Raw genomic sequence first — 23,425 nt, 5'->3', positions numbered from 1 at the left:
AGGCAGACCTGCCTTGCTCCTGGCCACTTGCTTCCTGGGTGTTGTAGCTAACTGACACCCTTCAGCCAGCTCAGCTCACTAAACCTCTGGAAAATGAACGATTTATAAAAACATGAGTTCTCCAACTGTCTCAGCAGGTCAACTCAGCACTAGAGCCTGTTCCAAAAGACAGCAGGGTGTCTCTTCTAGGAGCAAGCTTCAGACTGACCGCTGTCCTGTGAAACAACAATTGGTCCTAGCTCCTTCCCCTGGACTGAGGTTTGGTGCCTTTAGACTGCCCCTAAACCTAAGAAAAAAATAATTCACTGATTTAGTTGCACCTAGATCTCTCCTAGTGGAGTATTACAAAAGCTACTTTGACATTCACGCTTCCTTTTTGACAGAATAGTTACTGTATTTTTAAGTAACCTCTTATAGTTTATTTAGCTATATAATGTACAAATTGCATATTGCTAGCCCAATAAATTTTGTATTCAGATGCTGTGATACTTCTTGTACTGCTTTGTTAGAGCATGAATTTTCAGTCTGAGAAACAGTGATGTTTTCCCAGTTTCTGTTGCTGGAGGTTGGTGATACAGGACTGTCCTCAGCAGAAGACAACGCTGTAGTTCATACCAGCAATTGAGCTTTTATGCAGTAACAATTAAAAGAAAAAAGTTTGCCTTTATTTAGTGGCCAATTATCCAATTTTTAAGATTGGTCTTCACTGGAAGATAAAATGAAGAGAAATGCAAAAGGAAAATTAAGTCATTGATGTACTCTTTGCTTCTAGCTTTCACTTCATTTGATTGTAAATTGTTTGCAGTAAAATTGCAAATTAATAGCTTGGATAAAGCTCTATAAAGTCCTTCAATATCAGATTTAAATGAGGAGGAATCGGGCCTCTAACCTTCATGGAGTATAACTGTAGCTGGATGCATTCCTAGGGGCTAATTATCCATTCCTCCATATCATTTGCTTGAACTCTCAATTGCTCACTGTTTAATGCACATTGGGTGGATGCTGGAAAATGCCTAAGAAGATGTGAGATGGAAACGTAGACAGGGAGGTGCTCTCACTACCAAACACAGATCTCAGAAGACATGCCGCATCCCATAGCAGGCTTCTGAGCAGGAGCGGCTCTCAAAAACCCGTGTTGCTTTCCAAGAGCAGTGCAAAATTTACATCCTGAGGTGGCAGAAAGAGAGACAAGGGTTACACCAAAAGTAGGTTTTCTACATGTAGTAAGAAGAGCAGGCTGAAATAGCCATCCCTCTTGGAAAGGAAAAATACCACATTAACTTCACAGTCAGTTGTCTATGTACCTCTTACCTAGGTACAGGGGAAGTGTCCTAAAATGTAGGCAAGGTAAATTTTGGTTTAGTGTAAGGTATTACTACTGTCACTTCATTTATTTTATGACTGAGATAATTTCTTCCTGTTTATCACACAGCTAAACGAACAATTCTTCTGTTCTCAGGTCTGTGAGGCAGCGTCTTTTGTCTCACCTGTATTGCTTTTACCAAAAGTCAAACTGATAGGAAGAATAATCTTTATGGGCAATATTCTGAATTTTTAGAGAACAGCCATAGAGTGAAAGAGAGTGATCCTTTTATAGAAAGTCTGTTGGGCGTGTGGTGGCTGTGGCCAGCCCGGAGGGAAGGGTTGATGGCTGGAGGTGTGTCTCCGTGTGCTCGTTCTAGCCAGGTGTATGGGAAGAGGGTGCTTCCATGATGCAGAAAATTTAAGCTCCAGTTTGTGTGCATAAATAACTGGATTCAGGTATTAATTAGAGAGCATAATTGTTTGGAGAGTCGAAGACTAAAGGAACTTTTGCCTTCCTGTCAGAACAATTTTGTCTGCATTGTGCTGTCTGATAAATCAGATTGCGTAATGGGGGTATTGTGTGTATTTTCCAAGACCAAATCAGAATATGCTGATATTAAACCCATGCTTTTTTCTTCTTCTCTGGTGCACTCTTTATGTCTATGGAAGAGCTTCTCCTCCCTTTATTGTCAGGTTTAACTGCCTTTGTATGCTACATGGTGGCTCCTGTTAGCTGTACAGGGTATTAGTCCGGTTGTCAGCGGGGAAGGCTTCTTTACCTCAGGTATTCGAGATACAGTGCTAGTCACATGTCCTGCTTTTTGGACTTTGAACCTCTGTCTAATTCTAACTTACTTTTCCTGATCCAATGATCCTTCAGCCTGGAAAGGATAAGCAGCAACACTCATCTGTTGTCAGCTTTGTTCAAGCCATGGGGAAGTACAGTAGTTGCTGTTCTGTTCTCTTTGTAAAACAACAAGCAAGAGCAAAATGCTTGAATAGAATGAGCAAAAATAAAAACAAAACGGTGAAGCAAATCCTGTTTATCTTTCTCACTGGGTAAATGCAGCCATACAGTCTGTGAGTATGGTGTACACAGAGCTTGGGCTGTGTATGGGTGGGAATGCATTTGCAAGGAGAGGAGGTCACCTGCAATTGTTAACAGTATCATTAAGCTGAAATGAAACAGGGAGATAGAAGATACCTGTCGGGGATTTGGGTTTGAGTTTTGTTGGTTTGGGTTGTTGTTGTTGTGTGGGTTTTGTTTGTTTGTTTTTACTGCTTTTTGTTCTGCAAAGATGAGGATGTCTTATCTGTGGCTTTGTTGCTTTGGACACAGTTTGTGTCCTTCTTAATAGCTGCTTATCCTTTTGAATTAAGTTATCTTGGTTTAACACTATGCAGAAGCCAAGTCTCAGAGAAGTGCTGGATATCCCTGGCTTTTTTCAATTGGATATACTGTGTTACTAGAACACTTAAATTTCACCAGCACCAGGGTAGTATACCCTGTATGCAGTCACATCATACACTGGCTCTGTAGCTTTTATTGCTTACGCTGTCACTGCATATTAAGAATTAGTAAGCAGTGCACACTAGATTGTTTTAGACATGGTTTATATATTATTCCTAACATACTTTGACAGACTGTGCTATCGCAGCTGCGCTGTGTTGGTAGTACCGGAAGGAATATCAGCCACTGTTGTTAAGTTTGGAATATAGGTTCATTTACAGCCTCAAATTTTTATTTATACAGAGCTTTATGAAACAGGCATCTGTTGGGATGATAATATCAGAGGTGAATCTGTCGAGAGGCTTGTCACCAAAAGTAACTTCCAAATTCTGCACAGATTTGGAAAACCATGTATCACCCATGTTTCATAATGAGGAATACCTTCAAACTTGCCTTTACACACTAGATTTCCTAAAGAGCAAGAAAACATATGATTTTTAAAGAAAATACTCTCTTTTGGCAGAAAGCAGAAGAGAGAACTCTTGATGAGTATTGAATTAGGCAATGCTTGTTGCTCAGTTGTTTGTGAAATTGGTGGTAGACCAGTCTGTGCTTAGAGGGCCTGATCCTATTGCTGTTGGACCATTTGAGTAATTTGTAGATTGTGGATAGACAAACATTAGATCTCTCATGTTGAAGCACACAAATAAATGAATTTTTCTGAGTGCTCTGTATTTGCTTCTCCTCTGTCTTATGTATCTTCTGTATATCTTATATCTAAAGAGTGGTGTGAAAAAGACTCCAGCTCCCCACCTCAGATCTTGGGGTGAAGGAAGAGAGAGAAGCTGGCTATGACAGTTTTAAGCGGAGGAGAAGTCCGTGAATGGGGAAAGATGAGGAAGATAAAAAAATGTGAAAAATAGAGACATGAATGGTAAAACATGAAAAGAAAAACATAGGGAACAGGACAAAGGAGGAAGTGAAACATAAGGAAACTGAAGTGCGAGTGTCAAAGAAAAGAGAAAATGAGGGAAGCAAATAGAGGAAAACAAAAAGATTATGTAGTCATCAAGTCTTTTTAAAATATGTAAAACCAGAAGTGTTTCAAGATGTGAATGTGTATGTATGTATAGAAATGAATATGTAGTTTGAGTCTTTTAAAATATAGGCTGTAATTTTGAATTTTTCAACTCAAATTGGAGACCTGTGGGCTTAGTGGAGCCATATCCCATTTAGTTATACTAACAGATGGCCACATTAGTGGTATCTCACACAGAGCATTCCTCCATCTTATTGCTTCTCTGCCCTGGGTTGTCCCTGTTCTGCCATATGGCCAACAGTGATAAACGGTGAGGTCTCAAGAGCTGATTCTGCTGGTAAATGGCTGCCTGTGAACAGGTGAATCCAGACAGATCAGTTATCTGGTTTTGAAATGTAAATATGTGTGTAAGACTGAGGGTGGACATAAGGAACATTGTGTTACTGCGTTGTTTTGGATGAAATGGGTTATTTGAAGCATGGCAGTAGTCAGCAGAATGGTAAAGTGCGTGCCTAAAGCATGTGCTAAATGGGCAATAGAAACACCAACAGAAAAAATCAAGAAACTTTTCCCCTGGGGACAACAACATAACATGTTTCTATAAAACTTGTTTGTTTGGGAAAATGTGCATGCTAGTTAATTGAAACATTCACTCCTGTCAACTGAGAATTGACAGGAGGAACACCAAAGCAGACAAGTAGCAGCAAACTGTCTGAAGGCACATTTTTGGAGCCCTGTCTAGTCTGCAGCTTTTGAGTTCTTCCCTTTTCCAAACTATAATGTGAAAATTTAAAATCAGCAATGAAACATATCAGGAAACTTAAAAGCAAATGACAGTTTGAAAAGAGAGGGGAATGTAATACTCAGATCTTCTGTATATCAGGGTAAAGGAAACATGTTTTATATTGTTTGTGTATCTGCAAAGCTGTGGTATTATTAGAAATTCATTTTGAACTGAGGAGCTCAAAATAAAACTCCCATTTAGGAACAGTTGTACTGCTCAGTTTACCACACTGATATTTACAGCCAACTAATCTGAATCCCTTTACCCCTTAGAAATTGTCAGTCCTCTCGAAGGTGTGAGCATCTTCCCACACTGTCAGATTTGAATATTTAATCTAGAGAATGAACTTGAGTTGAAATGTAACTCCTTTGGCAATGGAAATTGCCTTTGAAGTTTTTGTATCCTCTACATTCCATGTTTCTCGTTTCAAATTAAAAGAACAAAGCACTCTTGAATAGCACACCGTAAGCACCCTGCGAAACCTGCATCTCAGACATCTGGCCGGCTGACGTGAGGAGCCAGACAGAAGAAGGAGGTCCGGGGGCATTTCATTCATCTTCCCATCAAACAACCCGCCCTAGGTAAGAGAAGTTCATGTGAGTCAGAGCTAACAGGGCTGGTCGTATCCTCAATTACAGGGCAGCCAGACTAAAGGCTTCATAAAGAAAGCTTACTCCTGTTCTTTGTTATGAGGATGATGAAATACCCCACACTAGCCATAGTAGGACTTATAATTGTAATCTCTTGGATAGAAAAAGCCCCAAATTCATTGCACCCGCCTTTCTCTGAATTTCATAGGTCATTTCTGATCCAGCTTACATAGACCTTCCATGTTTTTTCGCTGTCCATAGACCATGACCTCTCCCAGCTTCCAGGCGACAAGATTCATGATCCTGTGATTCATGAACTGTGAAGCTTCTCAGGATGTGCCTGTTTTGCAGGTATGAAGAAACCCAGGCCAGATGAGGTTTGTGGCATCAAAAGCGTTGTGCCTGAAAAAATAAGGAGTTGAAATCAACTTGAAACTTATCTAATTGCACCAGGTCTAGAATATTATTTTCAGTCTAGACTCAGGGTGGAAATAATTTTAGCAACACTGATGATAAATCTCTCACTCTGGGCTGAATGACATCTTCTCATCTTCATGTGCTACCTTGGAGCATTCAGTGTTAGACTTGAGGTTGTGCTGACCCTGTGCAGAAAGGGGCAAAAAGTACAGCGTGGATTCCCGCAGCACAGAGATGCAGAAGACAAATAGCTCAGCTTATCTTTCACCAGAACTATTGCTACCACGTAAGGTTGGACAAAATCAGCTTGTGAGTAGGGGTCAGGTAGTTGAAGTTGGATCTAAGCAAGGCAGAGGTGAGGACAAAGGAGAGCTGGAGGATGCCTTTGGCCAAGTCCTAGTTGTCCTGAACAGTGTGTACTTTAGAAACACTGCTGGATTCTTCCGTGCCGCCAAGCTCTTGAGTGGCAAGCTCTGTGATTAATGATTTCTGCCATCTTGAGTTGGTGGGGAGATTCTGTCCTAACTTAGTTATGATTTTATTGAACTCTTATGTCCCATCCGGGCTAGAGCAATGCAGCATACATGGGCACAAAGCCATTGGTTCTTAGGCAACTGCAGTCACACAGAGTGCTGCAGCATTTCCCCTGGGCAGCGTGTACTCGCGGTAGCACAATGCACCATTTCTTTTCTCTGAAGTACCTCTACAGCTGCTGGGCCATTTGGCAATCTGAACAGGGAGCAAGAGCCTGTACTGGCTGCCGAATTTTGGTGACACCTAGTTTGTCAGACTATCTATCTCAGAAGGGATCTGGAACAGCTTTTATGTTAAAACTACTGTTGTATTTATAAGCCTGCTTGAAGACGTGTTTGAAAAATTGTATATGCCATTTTTAGATGAAGTTTGAAAAACCTGGTGTATATCATATAGATCATATACTTCATGTATAATCATAAACATCATGTATCATAAAATACTAAACATCATCACATGTGTATCTCTGCACAATGTCAGGGATCAAGGTTATAGATAAAGTGGCAGGAGATGGAAAGAAAATAATACTCCCACTTTTATTAAAGATTCAGTAGTCAGTATGTTTGGATATTACTCTTCCAAGTAATTAACAGTTGTTTGGTCAGAGTGACTTAAGTAATTACTGGCAGGTTTTTCTTTTTTATTGTTATAATCTGGTTCTTTTGCCTATCTAATTACAGAATTTCATGACTTCTTCTTATGAATGATTCAGGTGTTGACTTGCTGATAGAAAATTTTGGCCAGACTGATAGTGAGAGATTTGCATTTCTTTTAAACTGGATTCCATAAGTCGATCAGAAGAACCTCTCCATAAGCATGCTGAAAGAGAGGTGAAGGCATCCGAACTTTTTTCTCTGGCAAAAACTCTGTAGTGGTAACAGGCAGATTCCATTTTGCTGCTGCTGCTGTTTGAATGGGAGCTGGTTGCCGATTACGAATCAGGAGCCAGGGGTGCGGTGGGAGAGGGTTTGTTGAAGGTTACGCCCCCATTAGCAATTAGTGCCCTGCAGTAGGAGCAGAGCTGTAGCGGCAATCTGCTGGTCCTGCGGACCTAATGTCCGCATGATTGTATTTTTGAGGTGTTGGACTAGCTCTGGTTTGGTCCCACGTGCTCCTCTAGTGGCTCGGGTGCCTGGGGTGTGCTCCTGGAGAGCTGCTCCAAGTTTAGTTACACCCTGAAGGAATCCTGTTTGTGGGCTCCGAGGCAGCACTGTGCTCCGCTGGGAGAGCTGCTGATCTGAACTACAGAGTAGCGTAGACACAGCTGTTAAATGTCTGGTCTTACCTCTTGAATGAGTATATGGAGACCATAGGAACAGGCTCTTGGAGGAAGTGGCAATACTAGTTCTGACTTAGCTAAAATCAAGGTCCACTAAGAATAATACCTATTAAAAAAAAAAATCTTTCAATGTTGTTGACTTGGCTTCAGATACAGCAGAAAATGAGGAAGCTCTTTCTGGGGCTAAAACAAAAAGAAAAAAGGGAATGAGCATTAAAACAAGAGGGTAAGATGCCAGAAACAGTAGTGCAATTATCTAGAGATAGCTGCAGATACTTTGATATAGCCTACGATGACTAAGCCACTGGATTAAAGAAGTGCCTGCGTATTGAGAACGTAAAGCAGTTATAGTCTTACACTAGTATTCTTAAATGTTTTTATTTTAAAAAAACCACTCCACCCACCTTAAAATCAAAATCTAATTACACGAAATGGAAGTGTTTCCTAAACAGTCTCAGTTGGAGCACGTGCTGCCAAACTGAAGACTTCATACTAAGTGAACTATGTTACAGTGAGTGTGTCAACATAAAGGGGGCAATAAGGAGACTGTAAAGAAAAACTGCTTGAAGAGTTTCTTATACGACATGTTTAATACAGGCCCATTTTTTAAATGCTGTCACTTAAATAAATTAACAAATTTCTGCTTATTGAGCTATGTTATTCAGATGTCTCATAAACAACTTCAACTCCTACAAACCTAAACAGATTTTTCACAAAATAGAAGTCTTTAGAGCACTAACACAATTAACTTTGTGAAGTTGTTTTATTGAAGGGGAAAAACCTTTTAAAAAAGTTATTTTTAAGTACTGTGTTGGTTTTTGTATTTAATGTGACAGTCTATCCTATGTTGAGTTTGCAGCCAGTAATTTTTTTTTATTTTAACCTAAATCTGGGATGAAAGGAGCTATAAATGTGGTTTGCTTAATGTGTTCAAGTTATTCTGCATTAATTTGAACATAAGATAGTGCTGGAACTGCACTACCAACTGAAAAACTTCCGAATTCTGTTAAGCACATTTTGCTCCTGGTCATATTGGCTGCTTAAAGTGTACTTAAACAGAGCTTGAACCGATTTGGATTTGTTCGTCTTCCTCTTCTGTCGTTTCAGTCTTCTACCCCGATTTGTATTCCTGCCCTCCAGCGCACTGTTACTCAGAAATCTCTCATTCTCTCCACCATCAGGGCAGTGCCTTTGCTCTTTGAAAACATGTTGTTGCAATTTCTACAAATCGTGAAAGAAAATTACATAATCTTAAAAGCTATTGCTCTGTTCCCTGCATTAAATATTCGTATTTTTACCCTTCTATTTCCATCCCCTCTCATGTAGTTCAGCCCAGACTGACGTACCTTCTGTCATCAGGGGGCTGAGAGTCCTGGCCTGCGTTCTCAGCAGAACAATGTGAAGTCCTGGCAAACTTTCACTGTCATTTTAGGAGAGGATTAGCTCTTTAATTTGTTTTTACATAAATACTGAGACGATCATAGCTTGTATATGTCAGTGCTTGCTGCAATTTTTTTCCTTTAAACACCAACTCAATGAACAGATTTTTACACTTTGTAGCTGCTCAGTCATTTTGTATGGCTTTTTAATCTCTAGAGGCCAGATGGAAGCGTGATCCTTCAGCATTGCTTGTTTTGCATAATGTAGGGATTGGAACTACATTTGAATAGTACATAGTCATAGATGTAAAGTATATAAATATTTTTCTTTTCCATCCATGTATTTTCTCTTCTAATGTTTTGGTTTGGTTTTCTTTAATGACAGTTTTCTACAGGGAAAACTGTCATGAACAAGTAAATGCTATGCCCTGAGAGAGGAGTCTTACACAGAAGAAAACAATGATTTTGGTCAAGGAGATTTCAGAGAGAAACTGACACTCAAGTGGTAAGTTTCTGAGAGAGCCGATGACTTACCTTGGTTTCAGGGCACTGATAAAACTGCTGTTGGACTGATCTGGACTGATGTGGGGTTTTTTTTTTTTTCTTCAGAAGCTTTATTTCAAGCTCTCCTACAATCCTAACTTTGATTTTAGTAGTATTTATGGATTTGTTCTCTGCTGTCAGACTGCAATCAATTGATTGAAAGCCATAAATAATAAACATCAAGTTTCAATTTAAGATGCAGTAACAAGATGCTATCGGAAGAAGTTTTACGTACTTGAGCAGCTTTTTATAGCTAACTCCCTCCAGACTCAAATCCTGACACATTCTTAGCGATGGGAAGCTAATGGCTTTCCCGCATGTTTGTCAAAGCCCATGTGACAAATCCTATACGGCAACTGAAGGAGAGGACACTCGCGCACCTGTTTGCGGAAGGGTTACATAAAAAGTCCTGCGGCATATTTTAGCATCTACCAGTAAGCTGAGCAACTTGACCTGCTTTACCCTTCGCAGGATATATGATATTAAATTAACAAGAAATAGGAGAAAAAAAAAAGATAGACATACTAACATGAAAAAACACATTTTATTGCACTTAAGTTATAAGAAAATAAAATTTCTAAGTGAATCAAACCATAGACACAATCCCTTTAAAGGTTGTTTTCCTCCATCATGTCAGGTTGTTACATAACTAAAATTAACCAACTGGAATCTGATTGTTTTAAATCAGACTATAAATAAAACAAAAACAAAAAAAAAGGAGGAAAAAAGATCGCCTAGGATACAGTGTTAAACCACTTTCACAGTTCAGCTTGAGTTGTGGCTCTTGGAGAATGAGGCAAACCATTTGACTCTCTTGTTTCTCATTTTGTTTGCATGTGACATCTTTACAAAAACGTAAGTTTTTGCTCTGTCAGTTCCTCCCAGCAATAACTGTAACAGTTGTTTTTTTTTTCTCAAATACTGTAAAACACTAAGACTGACCAGCAACTTTATTTTCATTTTTGTATTTTATAATATTTTTTAAAAATTTTGTCAGTTTTTTTAATGTATGTTCATTCCATTCACCACAGCCCTCACAAAGAAAAATTTCCCCACAGAACAGGCTGCAATAGCTTTGTTCTAAGGAATGTGTTTTAATTTTTGCCCAGAAAAAAGAAAATAAGCTTTGCACACACACTCAATTCTTTATTTGCAGGCAAACTTCACTCTTAATTGTCTGAAACTCTTCCACTCTCAGCCTCTTAGAGGCACAGTTGGCTCAAGTTTCAGTGGCAAAAAGTCTTTTTCTGTAACCAAACTAGAGCAAATTTGGAATTCAGTCTGGGACTAAAACGTCACAGCAGAAAAAAAAAATAAAAAAAAATAATTTGCTTTTCTTTCTTTCATTTAGCAGCATAAATAAGTTTGGCCACTGGGAATACAGTACAGGGGTGGGACAACAATCCCGTAATTGAAGACCTACTTCTAGCACCAGCATTGCGAATTAAATCCATCAGAGGACTCTCAAAACCCAGGACAACTTGCCACCTCAGAGCAACTTATGCGTTGAAGAGTGTAGATGGAAGCAACAGTAAATAGATTAAACAGAGGCTAATACTGTGATTGACATTGGCAATGGTTGGCAAAAAAAAGAGGAATAAAAGAAAAAAAAGAAAAAGCTCTGATAAAACTGTACGAAACAATTCACAGTAATATTTTAGCTTCTCCACACCAGGAATGGACTCTCTTGGTTTTGTTTTCGTTTGTTTTTTTCGTTGCAGATGCTCTCTAGTTTTTGAAAGTCAACCAGTGACTGCTCGTAGAGGTTGGAAGGGACCTCTGGAGGTTGTCCGGTCCAACCCCCTGCTCAGAGCGGGGCTAAGGGACAGCGCGTTGCTCGGAGGGGCTGCCGGGACCCCGGGTGGCCCAGGGGTGCACGAGCAGGCTCGCCTGTGCAGCTTCTTTCAAGATCTTTGTGGTAAAATAACTTGTTAACAAGAACTGTAACAATTTTTTTTTTCACCTCCAAATTGCTCAAGGAGCAGTCGGAGGAAAGTAAAGAAATAATTGCACCTGGTTTCATTTCAAGAGTCGTATTTTTGCAAAGCTGCCCCAGTCAAAAGCATAGCCTTTTTATGTGACGAGACAGCAGATGCGTCTCTTGTCAGTTATAGTTTGTCATCTTTGTCTTCTCCTTCGTAGTCTGTAGGTCTTTAGGATCTGTTGCCCCAAGCCAACATCCTGCACCACCAAGGACAAGGGATTTTTTTTCCTTTTTCTTTTTTTTCTTTTTTCTTTTTTTTTCAGGGGGAGGGAAAGGAGGACATCGTCTACACGTTTGGACAAATTCATCTTTCTGCCCTTCACTTCATATCCACGTCAAAGTCCAACACCAGCAGCTTTGTTTCCTCAGTCCCGTTGCGGCTCCCAACCGCACACACTAGCTTTGTGTTAGAAGCTCTGATCCGCCACACGACGCCTCCGCTTCCCCCGCTCTCCAATGTGACTAGATTTCGGATAAATTCACCCGTTTTCAAGTCCCAAAGTTTTACAGTCCCATCATCTGAGCTGGTAATTACAAAGTTCTTGTTGAACTGTAAACAGGTCACAGCACTCTGATGCTTGTTGGGACCTGTAACAGTAAACCAAAGCATTTTTATTTGTAATTAGAAAGCAATGTCAGACAGGACTGCATATAAAATAAATACCTAGCTATTTGCATACAGCTTTTTCTACCTAGATGCGTTAACTCAGTTTTGTGCATTAAAAGGTACAGAAGCCTTGCTGTGCTTTCAAAAAGTGAATGCAGTTATAGAAAAATCCCCCACTATTTCCTTCTTTGTTACAGTGATCTTGTTTCGTTGTATACAAACAATAGGGCAAGTGTGCACTTGGACATTCATGACAATGAACTTAATCATCCAGAATGAGGTGACCGCTGTAAGCGTTTGTCTCCAAGTCCCTTTGAAGTGTTATTATGAGATCACTCTATCAGTAAATACTGAGAGTTATATATTGACATATAAATATATACTGCTAAAACAACAGAGTTTGCTTTGCAGTGAAATTTAATTTTCTGCAGCGATGCTGCATATGATATATGGGAATGCTATAAGACCTTTTTTGTGGGGGGAGAGAAAACACCACATTCGTGTGCACAATGCTTGAGTGGCAACTGTCAGAATGGAAATGGAAATCTTTCTTCTTACTGAAATAAAGAAAACATCTTCCACTCATTTCTCTTGATTTATTGCAACAGACAGTGTACTTTGCCTCCCGATCCAATTAATCAGTAGGCTTTGAAACATCCAAGTGACCCCTAAATAAATACGTTGACTGACTGTTTTGAGATGTCATTTCCTACATATTTCTGAGGCTTATTAGGCTAATACACCCGTAGCAAATTGCTATCAGTCCAGACCATCTGCCTTTCATAATAGGCAAGTGATTTGAATAGATTAGATTAAATACATTTTGTTCTTCTAATTCAGAGAAAGATCATACAGCTGTCATCAGAAAAATACTTAAGTTCTAAGTGGTCCATGCTTGCTTCTTTGTATGTAATTTTAGAAGTTTTTTATATAGAATCTGCAATGTAGATTACTGCAGGCAGCTTGATTTACACGAAGGTAGTTTAAGCTCACCTTGCAATGTCTGTAAACATTGTCCTGTTTTAATGTTGGCATTCCCAGACACGAGTATATTGTCCTTGAGTTCCATTCCACTTGTGAGAGACTGGTGGCCTGTTAGCGTGTGAATGCAGTTGCCTGTCTCCACATCCCAAACTCGGATGGAAGTGTCAAGAGATCCACTCACCACATGGATACCATCAAACTACAAGAAAGGTAAATCTATTACAAACAATTACATTAGGATCGTGCAATGCTCTGTATGAAGAAGGCTATTAAGCATTTAATTTACTAAATGCAACATTAGATACTATATATTCGGAAGCTGCATTACAAAATAATAATTCAGTCTAAGTAGTGATGGCATGTTTGATATCAGAGCAGGTGATTCATGGTCAGTGTAATTTCCTGTTGTAGACATGGTCTACGAGGTACGTGGTTCAAGGAGAAAGACTCTGAACCATTGGTCTTTTAAACGTAATACAACTCTTTTAAACACAACAGCATCCTGACTATACTGCAGTGTGCAATAGTAACAGAATATTCTTTTCCTAATAAAGACATTAATAAGCCAAAACTGCTTTTCACAAGTCAGAGGGAGTTGATGCTGGAGAAGGGTAACAACATTAATTCAGAATCGTCTACACAGAAGCCAAAACATAGGAAAATGGAAGGGATGTAATTGAAAAATGCTGGGTTTAGCCATTTTTATAATCATAATTGTGTGCAGTAAGGAACTTTAATTTCCTAGTTACTGTTGGGAAAGGTGTACAGGCTAACACGGATGTCTAAATTCTTGGATCTTCTGGTCTCATATTATATATAAAGTAAAAAGATGAGATGTATATATAGATATAAAGTAAGAGATGAGACACTTTTGACCAAGAGGACTGAACATGTAGAGAATATAAAGGTAGAAAGTAACTTGAGAGTCAGTGACAATGACGTAAGAGTCCAGAATTCTCAAAAAGGAAGGAAAAAGAGCAGTAGAATAAAACCAGTGAGCTTCAAGGAGGAATACTTCAATAAATTGAGACTTCCTTCCCATGAGGTTTTTATATATCTATTCTCTGAGGGGAAGAAGAGTTCAGGAGAGTTGGCGTTTTCTTAAAGACACAAAATACTCTTGTGTGAAGGAAAGATAGGAAGTGTAGTAAATTACCAAGACTCACTTGGCTAAAGCACAAGGAATTGTACAAAAAGTAGAAACTAGATCAATAGATGTGTTTAAAAGAGCACACTGGGACAAAATCAGAAAGGCAGGGCACAAAACAAGACAAAACTAGCAAGAGCCGTTAAGGATGATAAAACACTATTCTGTAAAACAAAAACAAGAGGAAGGCCAAAATAAAAAAGCTCATTTATGCTCAGTGGGAAGGAAACACCAAGTGAGGCCAGCTATTTAACTTTCTTTTGCTTCAGTCCTCAGCCATCTGAGTGTAGGCTCACAGCACTAACACCACTGACAACTGAGTACAAGCTTTTGCTAGAATGGGGGAAAAAACACATAAGGCAAGTTGTTTTAAGACAATCTCGGAGACATCTGCTGCTATCTTTGAGAACCCATGGAAGACAGACAAGGTTTCAGATGGCAAATACAATTCCTTTCTTTATTGAAGGAGATGATGATGGGAGATGGGGAATTATGGATCGGTCAGTCTAACTTCAGTTTCCAGAAGGAACTAACAAATAATCAATCTGGCTGTAAGCCCTCAGCAATGCGGTAAGTAGCAGCAAACAGATTTGTGGGAAAATGATCTTAACCAACACGATTTTTTTTCTGTGACAGAGTAAAAAGCCATGTGAAGCAGCAGATGTCTTGGTTGTATTTTCACAAAGGGGGAGGCAAATCTGACGCAGGGATACTATCTTGTTCAGGACTTTGCTCACAGCATTATTAGAGATATCAGAAAGAGTTCCGGGGGGGGTCTGGCATTTAGTATTTTCATTAGGATTTGGGTGACATCTGAAATGGTAGAACTGACCCAAAGCAAAGAGTGTAAAAGTCAAGAGAAAATTGTGAAGATCTGAGCTTGGCAGGGAATGAATGAAGGTGCAGCTGCAGCCTGGGAGAATGATGGCTGGGCAGGAGTCTGTTACAGCTAGGGCAATCCGACACTACTTGTTCATGTGGACTGACTGGTATCCAATAATGGTGAAGAACGAACCCAATTAAGGGAACTCAACTATCTGAGACTGCTTCTTTTTATAAAAGAAAACTGCAGAAACCTGCAGAAAACTAACATCTTAGATCTCTACAGACAAACATGGTTGAGCATGGCACCTAGGTTCAAAAGAATGTAGAGAGCGACTGGCACGTACAGACTGCTTATCTGCTGTATACATTGCATTTCTGGTGAAAATATAGTGAAAAAAGACACTCTAGTATCTGAAATAGGGGTATGCTATATAAAGGCACGTAAAATAACTTTTCACTTCTAGTAAGCATTGGTAAGACTTTGGTTGGAATTTGGCATCCGGTTTTGGGCTTTCAAAAGAACGAATTTGAGTTTAGATAAAAGGACGAGGAGTGCTAAGTAGCCTAGCAGACTTGTTGGGTGAAAACACTACAGAATGTTTTTCTTTCCTAAACAGAAGTAAACCAGATTGATGTAACAAATTTTGAATTCCACTCCCCCTGACAAATTACTTGTATTCCATGTACATAAGCTTTAAGGCTGAGCATCAAGACAAACTTTACTCTGATATTGCCATAGTCAAACAGACAACGGTTTGGATCAGTGGTTGAGCTGTTATCCATGGACCCTGAGAATCTGCAGATTACTTCAAAGGTAGCTAAGAAAGAGGCGACTAAGAAAACGCAACATGGTCAGTAGTCTTTGATTGCTGCTTAAGGATCTCTATGTTGGGGGTCTACAAATGGGGAAATACCAAGGTATGATAGAACCTGCCATGGAGCGGGGACAGGGAGGACAGGCTGGTTGTTCGGCCTGATTATGGTATTTATGGGAGTTCTGCTGTTTTGGGCTATTTTGTGCCAAAGGGCAGGAGCTCACCACACAATTTTAAAGACTCTTTCTGTAAGCACCTGTAGCTTCCTGCCCCCCAGAAATTTGTTTTAGAATACCAAGTTCCATTTACAGGGTGTAAATAGTATAAGTGTGTGTAACATAAACCCAACTATTTGAACGATTATTACTACAGTATCAGAGACACATGAATATTCATAAGCCAAAACAAGAGCCACTGGTGAAGGTAAGGCAGATAACATACACTGTTCCCAAACTGCCCTAGATGAAATACAACCTTCAGAATATTTTTAAGAGATAGGTGGGTAGTACAGCATTTTTAACTTGCTTGCTGCTTGTCTAGAGAATCCTCCTCAGCATATGAATTTAAGAGAAGGGCTGGAGATTTCTGATGAATTTTACTACATATTTTGGGAAAGGAAACGAACTAGGTATTTTGTTCATATGTAATCTATTACGGTAAGAGATACCTTATGATGGAAGCATTTATGAAAAATATCTCTAGCACCGAGCTTCACTTTCTGAGCCACAAACCAGAGTAGTTACATGCCGAATGCGATTTCCTGATTTTGAACTGTCTTTGTTAATTTCTTTTTCAAGTCCTGCCAGATTGTGGTGAGAACAGGCACAAGCATGAAATTAATTTCTTTCGCCTTTCAACGCCTGGAAGTGATGCTTTGACTCTATGAATGAGCAAGATGATCTTTTGGGTTAGTAAAGGTAAGAAGCATCTACATGAGGTCCATGTGTATTTTTGCCAGCACAGTTCTGATGAGCAATCGGGTGACTGGCAGGCAATAGAGCCACGCCACAGAGCAGTACCATAATAACCTGCATCTACAATAACATGTCCCTGTTGACAAAGCCTCACAGTTGTAGATCTGGCCTCTACTCAGAGAAGAGGAAGTAGAAGGCTGGAGATTTACATCGGGGCATTAAAACTTGAAGTTCAGCCTTACTGTGAATTACAGTTTGGAACTGGAAGATGGGACTACAAAATCAGGATAAACAGTTCTGCATAATTCAGAACATTAATCCAGTGGGGTTTTTAGCGCATTTTCAACTACTGTATCATCTGATTTATTTAAAATAGTAACATTAGAATTTATTTGGGGAAACCAAAACCATAGCTCCAAAATACATGCCAGATTTAAAAAAAAAACCCCAACCAAACAACCCCAAAACCCAGAAAACTACTTACCTTGCTGGTATATAGATTTGGGCTCTATTGTACTGTGTGCTTTAAAAAAAAAAAGCTCCTTTAAAAAAATCTCAGTCTCTAAATTAAGACAACATGTAACTAGTGTAACAAAATGACAGAGGGGAAATATCACAGATGCCTCTATATTCTTGTGGCCTGTATAATTTTGGAGCAGGTACCACAATTTAATAAACAAGGTGAAATAAACCGACTTTAAATGTTACTTAAGGAAACTAAAGCAGCAGATGAAAGTCACATACCTGTAATGAGTAGACTCTGTTAGTATGCCCTTGCAGCGTGTGCAGACAGGTCTCTGTCTCCGGATCCCACACTTTGACCATAAAATCATATGCACCACTTACAACCCTTCTGCCATCATATTGAACACACCGAACTGCAGCTACGTGGCCCATCAGAACGTGTAAACACTGGCCCGTCTCTATGTCCCAAACTCTCAGTGTAGCATCTCGAGAACCACTGACCACTCTGGAGGAACAAGAAAACCCCTCCTGTACTTAGCATTGGATGTAAAAGTAGTAGAACAATTAGACTTGGGTATAAATCAGCTATGAGTTTTAATTTGGGACATTACTCCACTAGCCACCAAAGATCTGCTTTGGCATGACGTTTTATTAGGGTTGCAAATGACTTGAGTGTTTTTCTTCCTTGCTCTACTCACCTCCTCAAGGATCTGTTTATTTGATGTAATTACCAGTCAGTATTTAAAAAGGCACTTCACTCCTGAACAGCAAAATGATGCCATGAGAAATTATGTGGACTGTTTTCTCTATCTGTGAAAGCTTACGAATATGCTGAGCTCAAGCCAGTGCTATGAGCATTCTGTTTTAATGACTGTTTTATAACCAATTACAACAATTAAACAAAGAAGATCTTTAGACTTTTTACTTTTAGTAAAGTAACAGTTCTTCTGCTTGATTTTTTTTCAGTTTATACTTCTAAAAGCTTTTTTAGGCAAGAAGAGAAATGAGAAGGAATTAATATTAATGGAATTGATAAAGAAAAACCTCATAATTCTTCAAAAAAGAAGAAATGCAACCAACAGGCACTCTGTCAACAGCTCCATACCACAGCCAAGTAAAAGAGCTTTGCCAATGTTTGTTGAATCAACAGATGGTTTACTATTGCAGAAATGATGATACAATCAGTTAAAATTTTAAAAAAATACTGCAGTGACAATACTTAAAAAGTTCTGTAAAATGAGTAAAAGTTTGTAGCATTGACAAAAAGGAGAAATTATTCAGAGTGTGGGAGACTGGATCATAGCATAACAAAGAATTAGTTTTGAAATAACGTAGAATGTGACTTTATAAAGTACGTGACTCAATTTTCTGTTCTTTAATTAGTACTCTTACGCTTTTGCTGCTATTAATCATCTCCTCCCTTGTGTTGATTTATGTAGTTTAGTGTGCGTAGCTTTGCCCGATTTGTATTTCACTCAATGTCGGATGGGGTACCCAAGTTTAACAGGCATTTTCTGTGAACACAAGTGTATCTTACAAGCCAAACTGTGGCTGTAGCTTTGGACAAAGCCTTACCTTTTCTCATGGAGATGCATGCAACGCACGGTGGAGGTGTGTCCGTACAAGGTGTGTATGCACTCTCCAGTCTCAGCGTTCCAGACTTTCAACGTTCGGTCTGTAGATCCACTGATGATGATATTGTCCCTCATCTGTGATGACCAGACTCCGCCTGTGTGCCCCACCAGTGTTCTCAAACACTGAAAAGAAATATTTTGTCTAGTTACCCTTTTGATAGAGTTGAATGGAAACTTAGGAGGTAACAGTAGTCTCTCATAGCAAGAGCCGGAAGACCCTTGGAGACTGCTTTGTGACTGAACTAAAAGATCCCACCTTTTAGAAAATACTCACTGAATTTCTCTCTCCATTGTCAGTACTTCGACTATAAAGAATTTTCCCTATGATCTTCCCCTTGATAAACTAAACTGTCGTTTCAAATTTCTCAATACAGGGCATGTTTTACAGCCTTGAGTAATTTTCCTGGCATTTTTCTGAGTCACTGCAGGTTTTCCAGTAGCTTTTTGAAGCATAAGTGTTAGAACTGGAGAGAGCATTCATTTAGTAGTTTTACCACAACTCTATAAACCATATACTCTTATTTTATTCTTCTGTTTGTTTATCCAAGAAACATTGCATTCTGTAAAGCCATAGCTACAGCATCAATACTGCAAAATCATGTTTCAAACCTTTTTCAGACTTTACTGTTGCCCGGGAGAGAATCCCATGCTACATAAGCACAGCCTACCTTCTTTCATCACAAATGTATGACACGATTTCTCACCATGTAGAGACAGCGTTTGCTCACACCTACTTCTATAAAACCTCCGTCACTCTGGAACAATGACTTGTCTCCGTCTCTCAGCCTGTATTCCTTACAAGTAACGACTATATATGCTTTCTCACCAGGCAGCAATAAGTGCTAATTAGCACAGGCAAGAAGAGATCCTTGCAAGACCCCTCTCGAAAGATACTCCATGAAGATTCTGCATTTACATTAACAACATGATCTCTATAATTACCCACTTTCTAACCCATTTAAATACGTGCCATGTTGATTTTTGCGTTGCTCTATTTTCTTCAATCGTGTCATGGGGATACAGTCTTGCAGTGCACATAGCCATCTATTTCTGCACTATTATTTTTATCAGTCAAACCTGTAACTGCACGAGAAAAGAGGTCAAGACAGTTTGATGATCTCTTTTTCTGTAATCTAATGCTAAGTGGCATTAATTGCCGTGGCCTGCCTTTAACTGTTAGTTGACTCCTATTGACGTAGTCCAGTATTTTTTATCTGAGATAATGTATCCTAAATACGCAGTCTTTCAGTTTACTCCATTTAAATATTGACACATTTTAGCTTTCTGGCCATCCTTTGGACCTTCTCCTTGTGCTCACACCTTTTGAAAAAAACACCGATTTTACCCCATGGTAATTTTTTTAGAAAAAACTCCATCAAATACAGATTATTTGGATCAACTGTAATAAGAAAATCCAAACTTTGGTAGTTTTTGTTTAACATCCATGTGAGTTTCTGCTGATACGAAGTGTTCTGTTATCACTGCATGCTCTATTTCCATCACATGAATTTTCTCCCAAAATAAGTATTTTTTTCTGCATCAGTGATAGTATACTAATTTCTGTTGTTAATATCCTGGTCTTTCTAACATACTTGAAAATGCCTTCCTTTTTTGCTGTACGAAGTTTTCCTGTTCTTTAACTTTTTTTTACCAGTCTTCTGCAATTCCTGACTCCTAGCTTAATTCACTGCTATCAAATCCATCTTTTTTAGTTCATAGCTGTTATTCACTTTTACAGTTCCCTTTTTTTTTTTTTATTTCAGCCGATTTGCTCATATTTTAAGAAATCATCCTTCTAAAGCAGTAAGAATACAGAATCCTTATTTTGGGCTTTACAGCTGTCAAGGGAATTATTTAGTCATGTTCATTTGCACAAACCAACCTTTAGGGTTTTTTTTATTTTATTAATTCTTCAGCATCAGTAAGCATGAGGGCTGATACAGCACTCTTCCATCCTTCATATACAATTTCTGGCTCTCTTAAAGGTTTGGGATAAATAGCCACACTACAGGATTTGTAATTACTTTCAGAAAGTTACTGAACAGGAATTTTTAAGTCATGCTACTATGATCAATTTTATACATTTAAAGGAACATTTTGCTTTTGAGAGGGTACTATGTACAAAGGAAGTATTTTTCATTTGAGTTTAGGCTGCCCTTTTCAATTAAAAAATGTAAATTTCAAGATGGGTTCCTTCATTAGACAGTTTGTTGTAGGGAATCCAACAGGGGCAGGGTGAGGCTGCCTATTGCTTTTAATTTCATTCTTCCCCACAGTAGTATTTACAGTCCCGTCAAGGATCTTCTAGGCATGCAAAGACAAATGCTTAATACATTCAGCTTCAACATTATAAAGCGGATGCCTTTTACATCTTAAACATGTTATCCCCAATAGCTGTCCTGTTGTTCACCTAACAGCATCATTAAAACACAACAAAGAACACAAACCACTAGTAGTCTAGAAGGAAAAAGTACTGTTTCCCTGAGGCCTTTTCTATATCCTTGCAGCATGGTCAGTCAGTCACCTTAAAACAAAAAAAATCTGTGTGCTGAGTAGCTGTGATGTTCTAACATGAGTGAAACGTTCAGTACTGTCTTTTTGATTGCACATATTGTTTTGCTTCTCTAAGCCAAAATTAAATTATTGAAGCTTATTAAATTCCTGCCTGAGCTGGATCTAATTTAATAGGAAATATTTAAATGTAAAGCAAGTTACTCTTTTTTTTTGGTGGCTCAGCAATATAGTTTCTTCTTAGAAAGAAAAACAAACTCTGTATTTGAAATCAGAGCCAGTAAAATGAACACCCCATTTCAATAACTTGAGAACAACAGAGAGAATGCTAGGAAACAAGGGAGAAAGGGAGCTCCAGAGGGGTAAAAGCAGGCTAAATTAAGCTTTAAGGAAGATAAAGTAACGTATCTGTCCAAATTCTTTAGAATCCATGTCACAAGCGACTCCACAAGAACAGCAGAATTGCCAAGAGAACAAGGATATATACCAATGGTAACATGAGCAGCATTGCAATTTCACATGAAGGTGACTTTTTTTGAACTAGACTAGTTTCTGTGTAGGAAAAGATGAGCCAAATGTTTACCAGTACTTTTTCCGATTCTTGCACCAGACGGCACTGAAGACCACCCACCCTGCGGTGCGGTCTGATGGCACAGCAGCATTTCTGACATACCAGTGCTCTATCTGTAGCTTGTTTCCTAAGGAATTCAGCAAAATAACCGACTTACCTTGCCTGTAACCGCTGACCACACTTTCAATGTGTTGTCATCAGAGCCGCTCACTATTCGGTTCCCGCAGAACTGAAGGCATGTGATCACGTGGTCATCATGGCCTTTGAGCACCTGACGATAAAGAACATAAAAACGTTCAGTCACAATTTAACACAGGAGATTAGAGAGAAGCAGGAGAAACAAAGTGCTCTTTTGATTCATAAATTGTAAGATGCTAGAGTTGCTTCAATAATAATAAGGCCCCTTAATCCCAGTGTCAAGTCTGATTTACCGCCAGCTGGGACCAAAGAAGGTATTTTCCTTCTTCCATGGAGCGATACTGCATTGCTTAGCAAGCGCATAACAGTTACTGTAAGCCTCCTAAAAGTACCAGGAAAAAATCACTAATAAAAGTAGGCTGAATTAGTAACTGGACATTCCTCAATTCCTCTGCAGTTATTGCATCTCTATTTTTTAGTTGAGTTACTTTTACCTTTTAAGACTTGTTTCAATCTTGAACAAAAAGGATGGGGTGGTATTATTTACTGCATATTTGTATTTTGGTGGTCAAGGCTGACTATATCTATTTTTTTTTCCTTACCAGCCAAGCATTGTAATCTACTAAATGCCAGGCAGCGCCAAACTGAAAAAGCTAGAAAAACCGTTAACTCAATTAAATACAAACAAAAGCGGTAATTTAATGTGCTGGAAATGTGGATTGGAACATTGCTTTATAGAGCTGGGATTTTCAATGCTTGATTTGGGAAAAACTGCAATTCAGTATATTTTACTGCAATACAGCAAAAAAAAAAATCCTTATCAGAATACATAGGATGGGGAATTTTTTATTTAAGATATCTGAACACTTCTAAAGATGTTCATCGAAATGAAATGGGCATTTGGATAATGCCTGAGGCTGTAATTTTAATAATAATTCCAAGATAGCTTGATGTGGTGTATCAAGGCAAGAAATACACAGCCGTTGCCAGAGATGTACATAAGTCACGGCCAAATAAACAGCAGGATATAGCCATAGGTTTTCCATGGGAATTCTTTTGTTCTTATTTTTATTATTTTGTTGTACAGTAATCAAGAAAACAGCCGAATTGCCTTAAAACCTTAAAAAGTTATCAGTATGGGTTTTCTTCATGTTTCTGACTGCTTGTTCAAGACCAGGTTTGATTAGACAGTTGCTATTTTATTTTACAAAAGGTTTGAAGTATTGCTTCATATCTTCATATTGGAAAAGATGTAATGATAACATATCAGTCATTAAAGAATTTTAATATTTTAAAAAACAAAAAAAATCTTAACATGGAATGAAGTTATTGTCTTGTGCTGCTCAATTTAGAAGAATATGTATAAAAATAAAGCATGAAGTGATCACAGAATAGTTGTGGAGTATTTTTATGTTGCGACGTGGCCCAGCTCTACAAATACATACACATATATATGTATTTATATATTATATGTGTGTGTATGTTTAATTTTAAATACAAGTATTTCCAA

The 23,425-nt window shown here is 38.7% G+C and overlaps 1 protein-coding gene across 1 annotated transcript in view; it reads right to left on the bottom strand.

Annotated features, from left to right (window-relative positions):
* Positions 1-11,283: 11,283 nt before the first annotated feature.
* Positions 11,284-23,425, bottom strand: part of FBXW7 (F-box and WD repeat domain containing 7, E3 ubiquitin protein ligase) — a 29,852-nt gene continuing 17,710 nt past the window's right edge. The window contains exons 6-10 of the mRNA XM_009572996.1: positions 21,935-22,048; positions 18,637-18,818; positions 17,341-17,566; positions 12,905-13,094; positions 11,284-11,892 (exon numbers count right to left, since the gene is read on the bottom strand). Of these exons, the coding sequence (XP_009571291.1) occupies positions 11,624-11,892; positions 12,905-13,094; positions 17,341-17,566; positions 18,637-18,818; positions 21,935-22,048 (981 nt within the window). The 3' untranslated portion in view covers positions 11,284-11,623. The remainder of the gene's footprint in view (positions 11,893-12,904; positions 13,095-17,340; positions 17,567-18,636; positions 18,819-21,934; positions 22,049-23,425) is intronic.

The sequence above is a fragment of the Fulmarus glacialis genome, unplaced genomic scaffold, assembly GCF_000690835.1.
Source record: "Fulmarus glacialis isolate BGI_N327 unplaced genomic scaffold, ASM69083v1 scaffold17312, whole genome shotgun sequence".
Taxonomy (NCBI): domain Eukaryota; kingdom Metazoa; phylum Chordata; class Aves; order Procellariiformes; family Procellariidae; genus Fulmarus; species Fulmarus glacialis.
The sequence above is the reverse complement of the archived record's forward strand: the minus strand, read 5'-3'. Positions and strand labels throughout refer to the sequence as shown.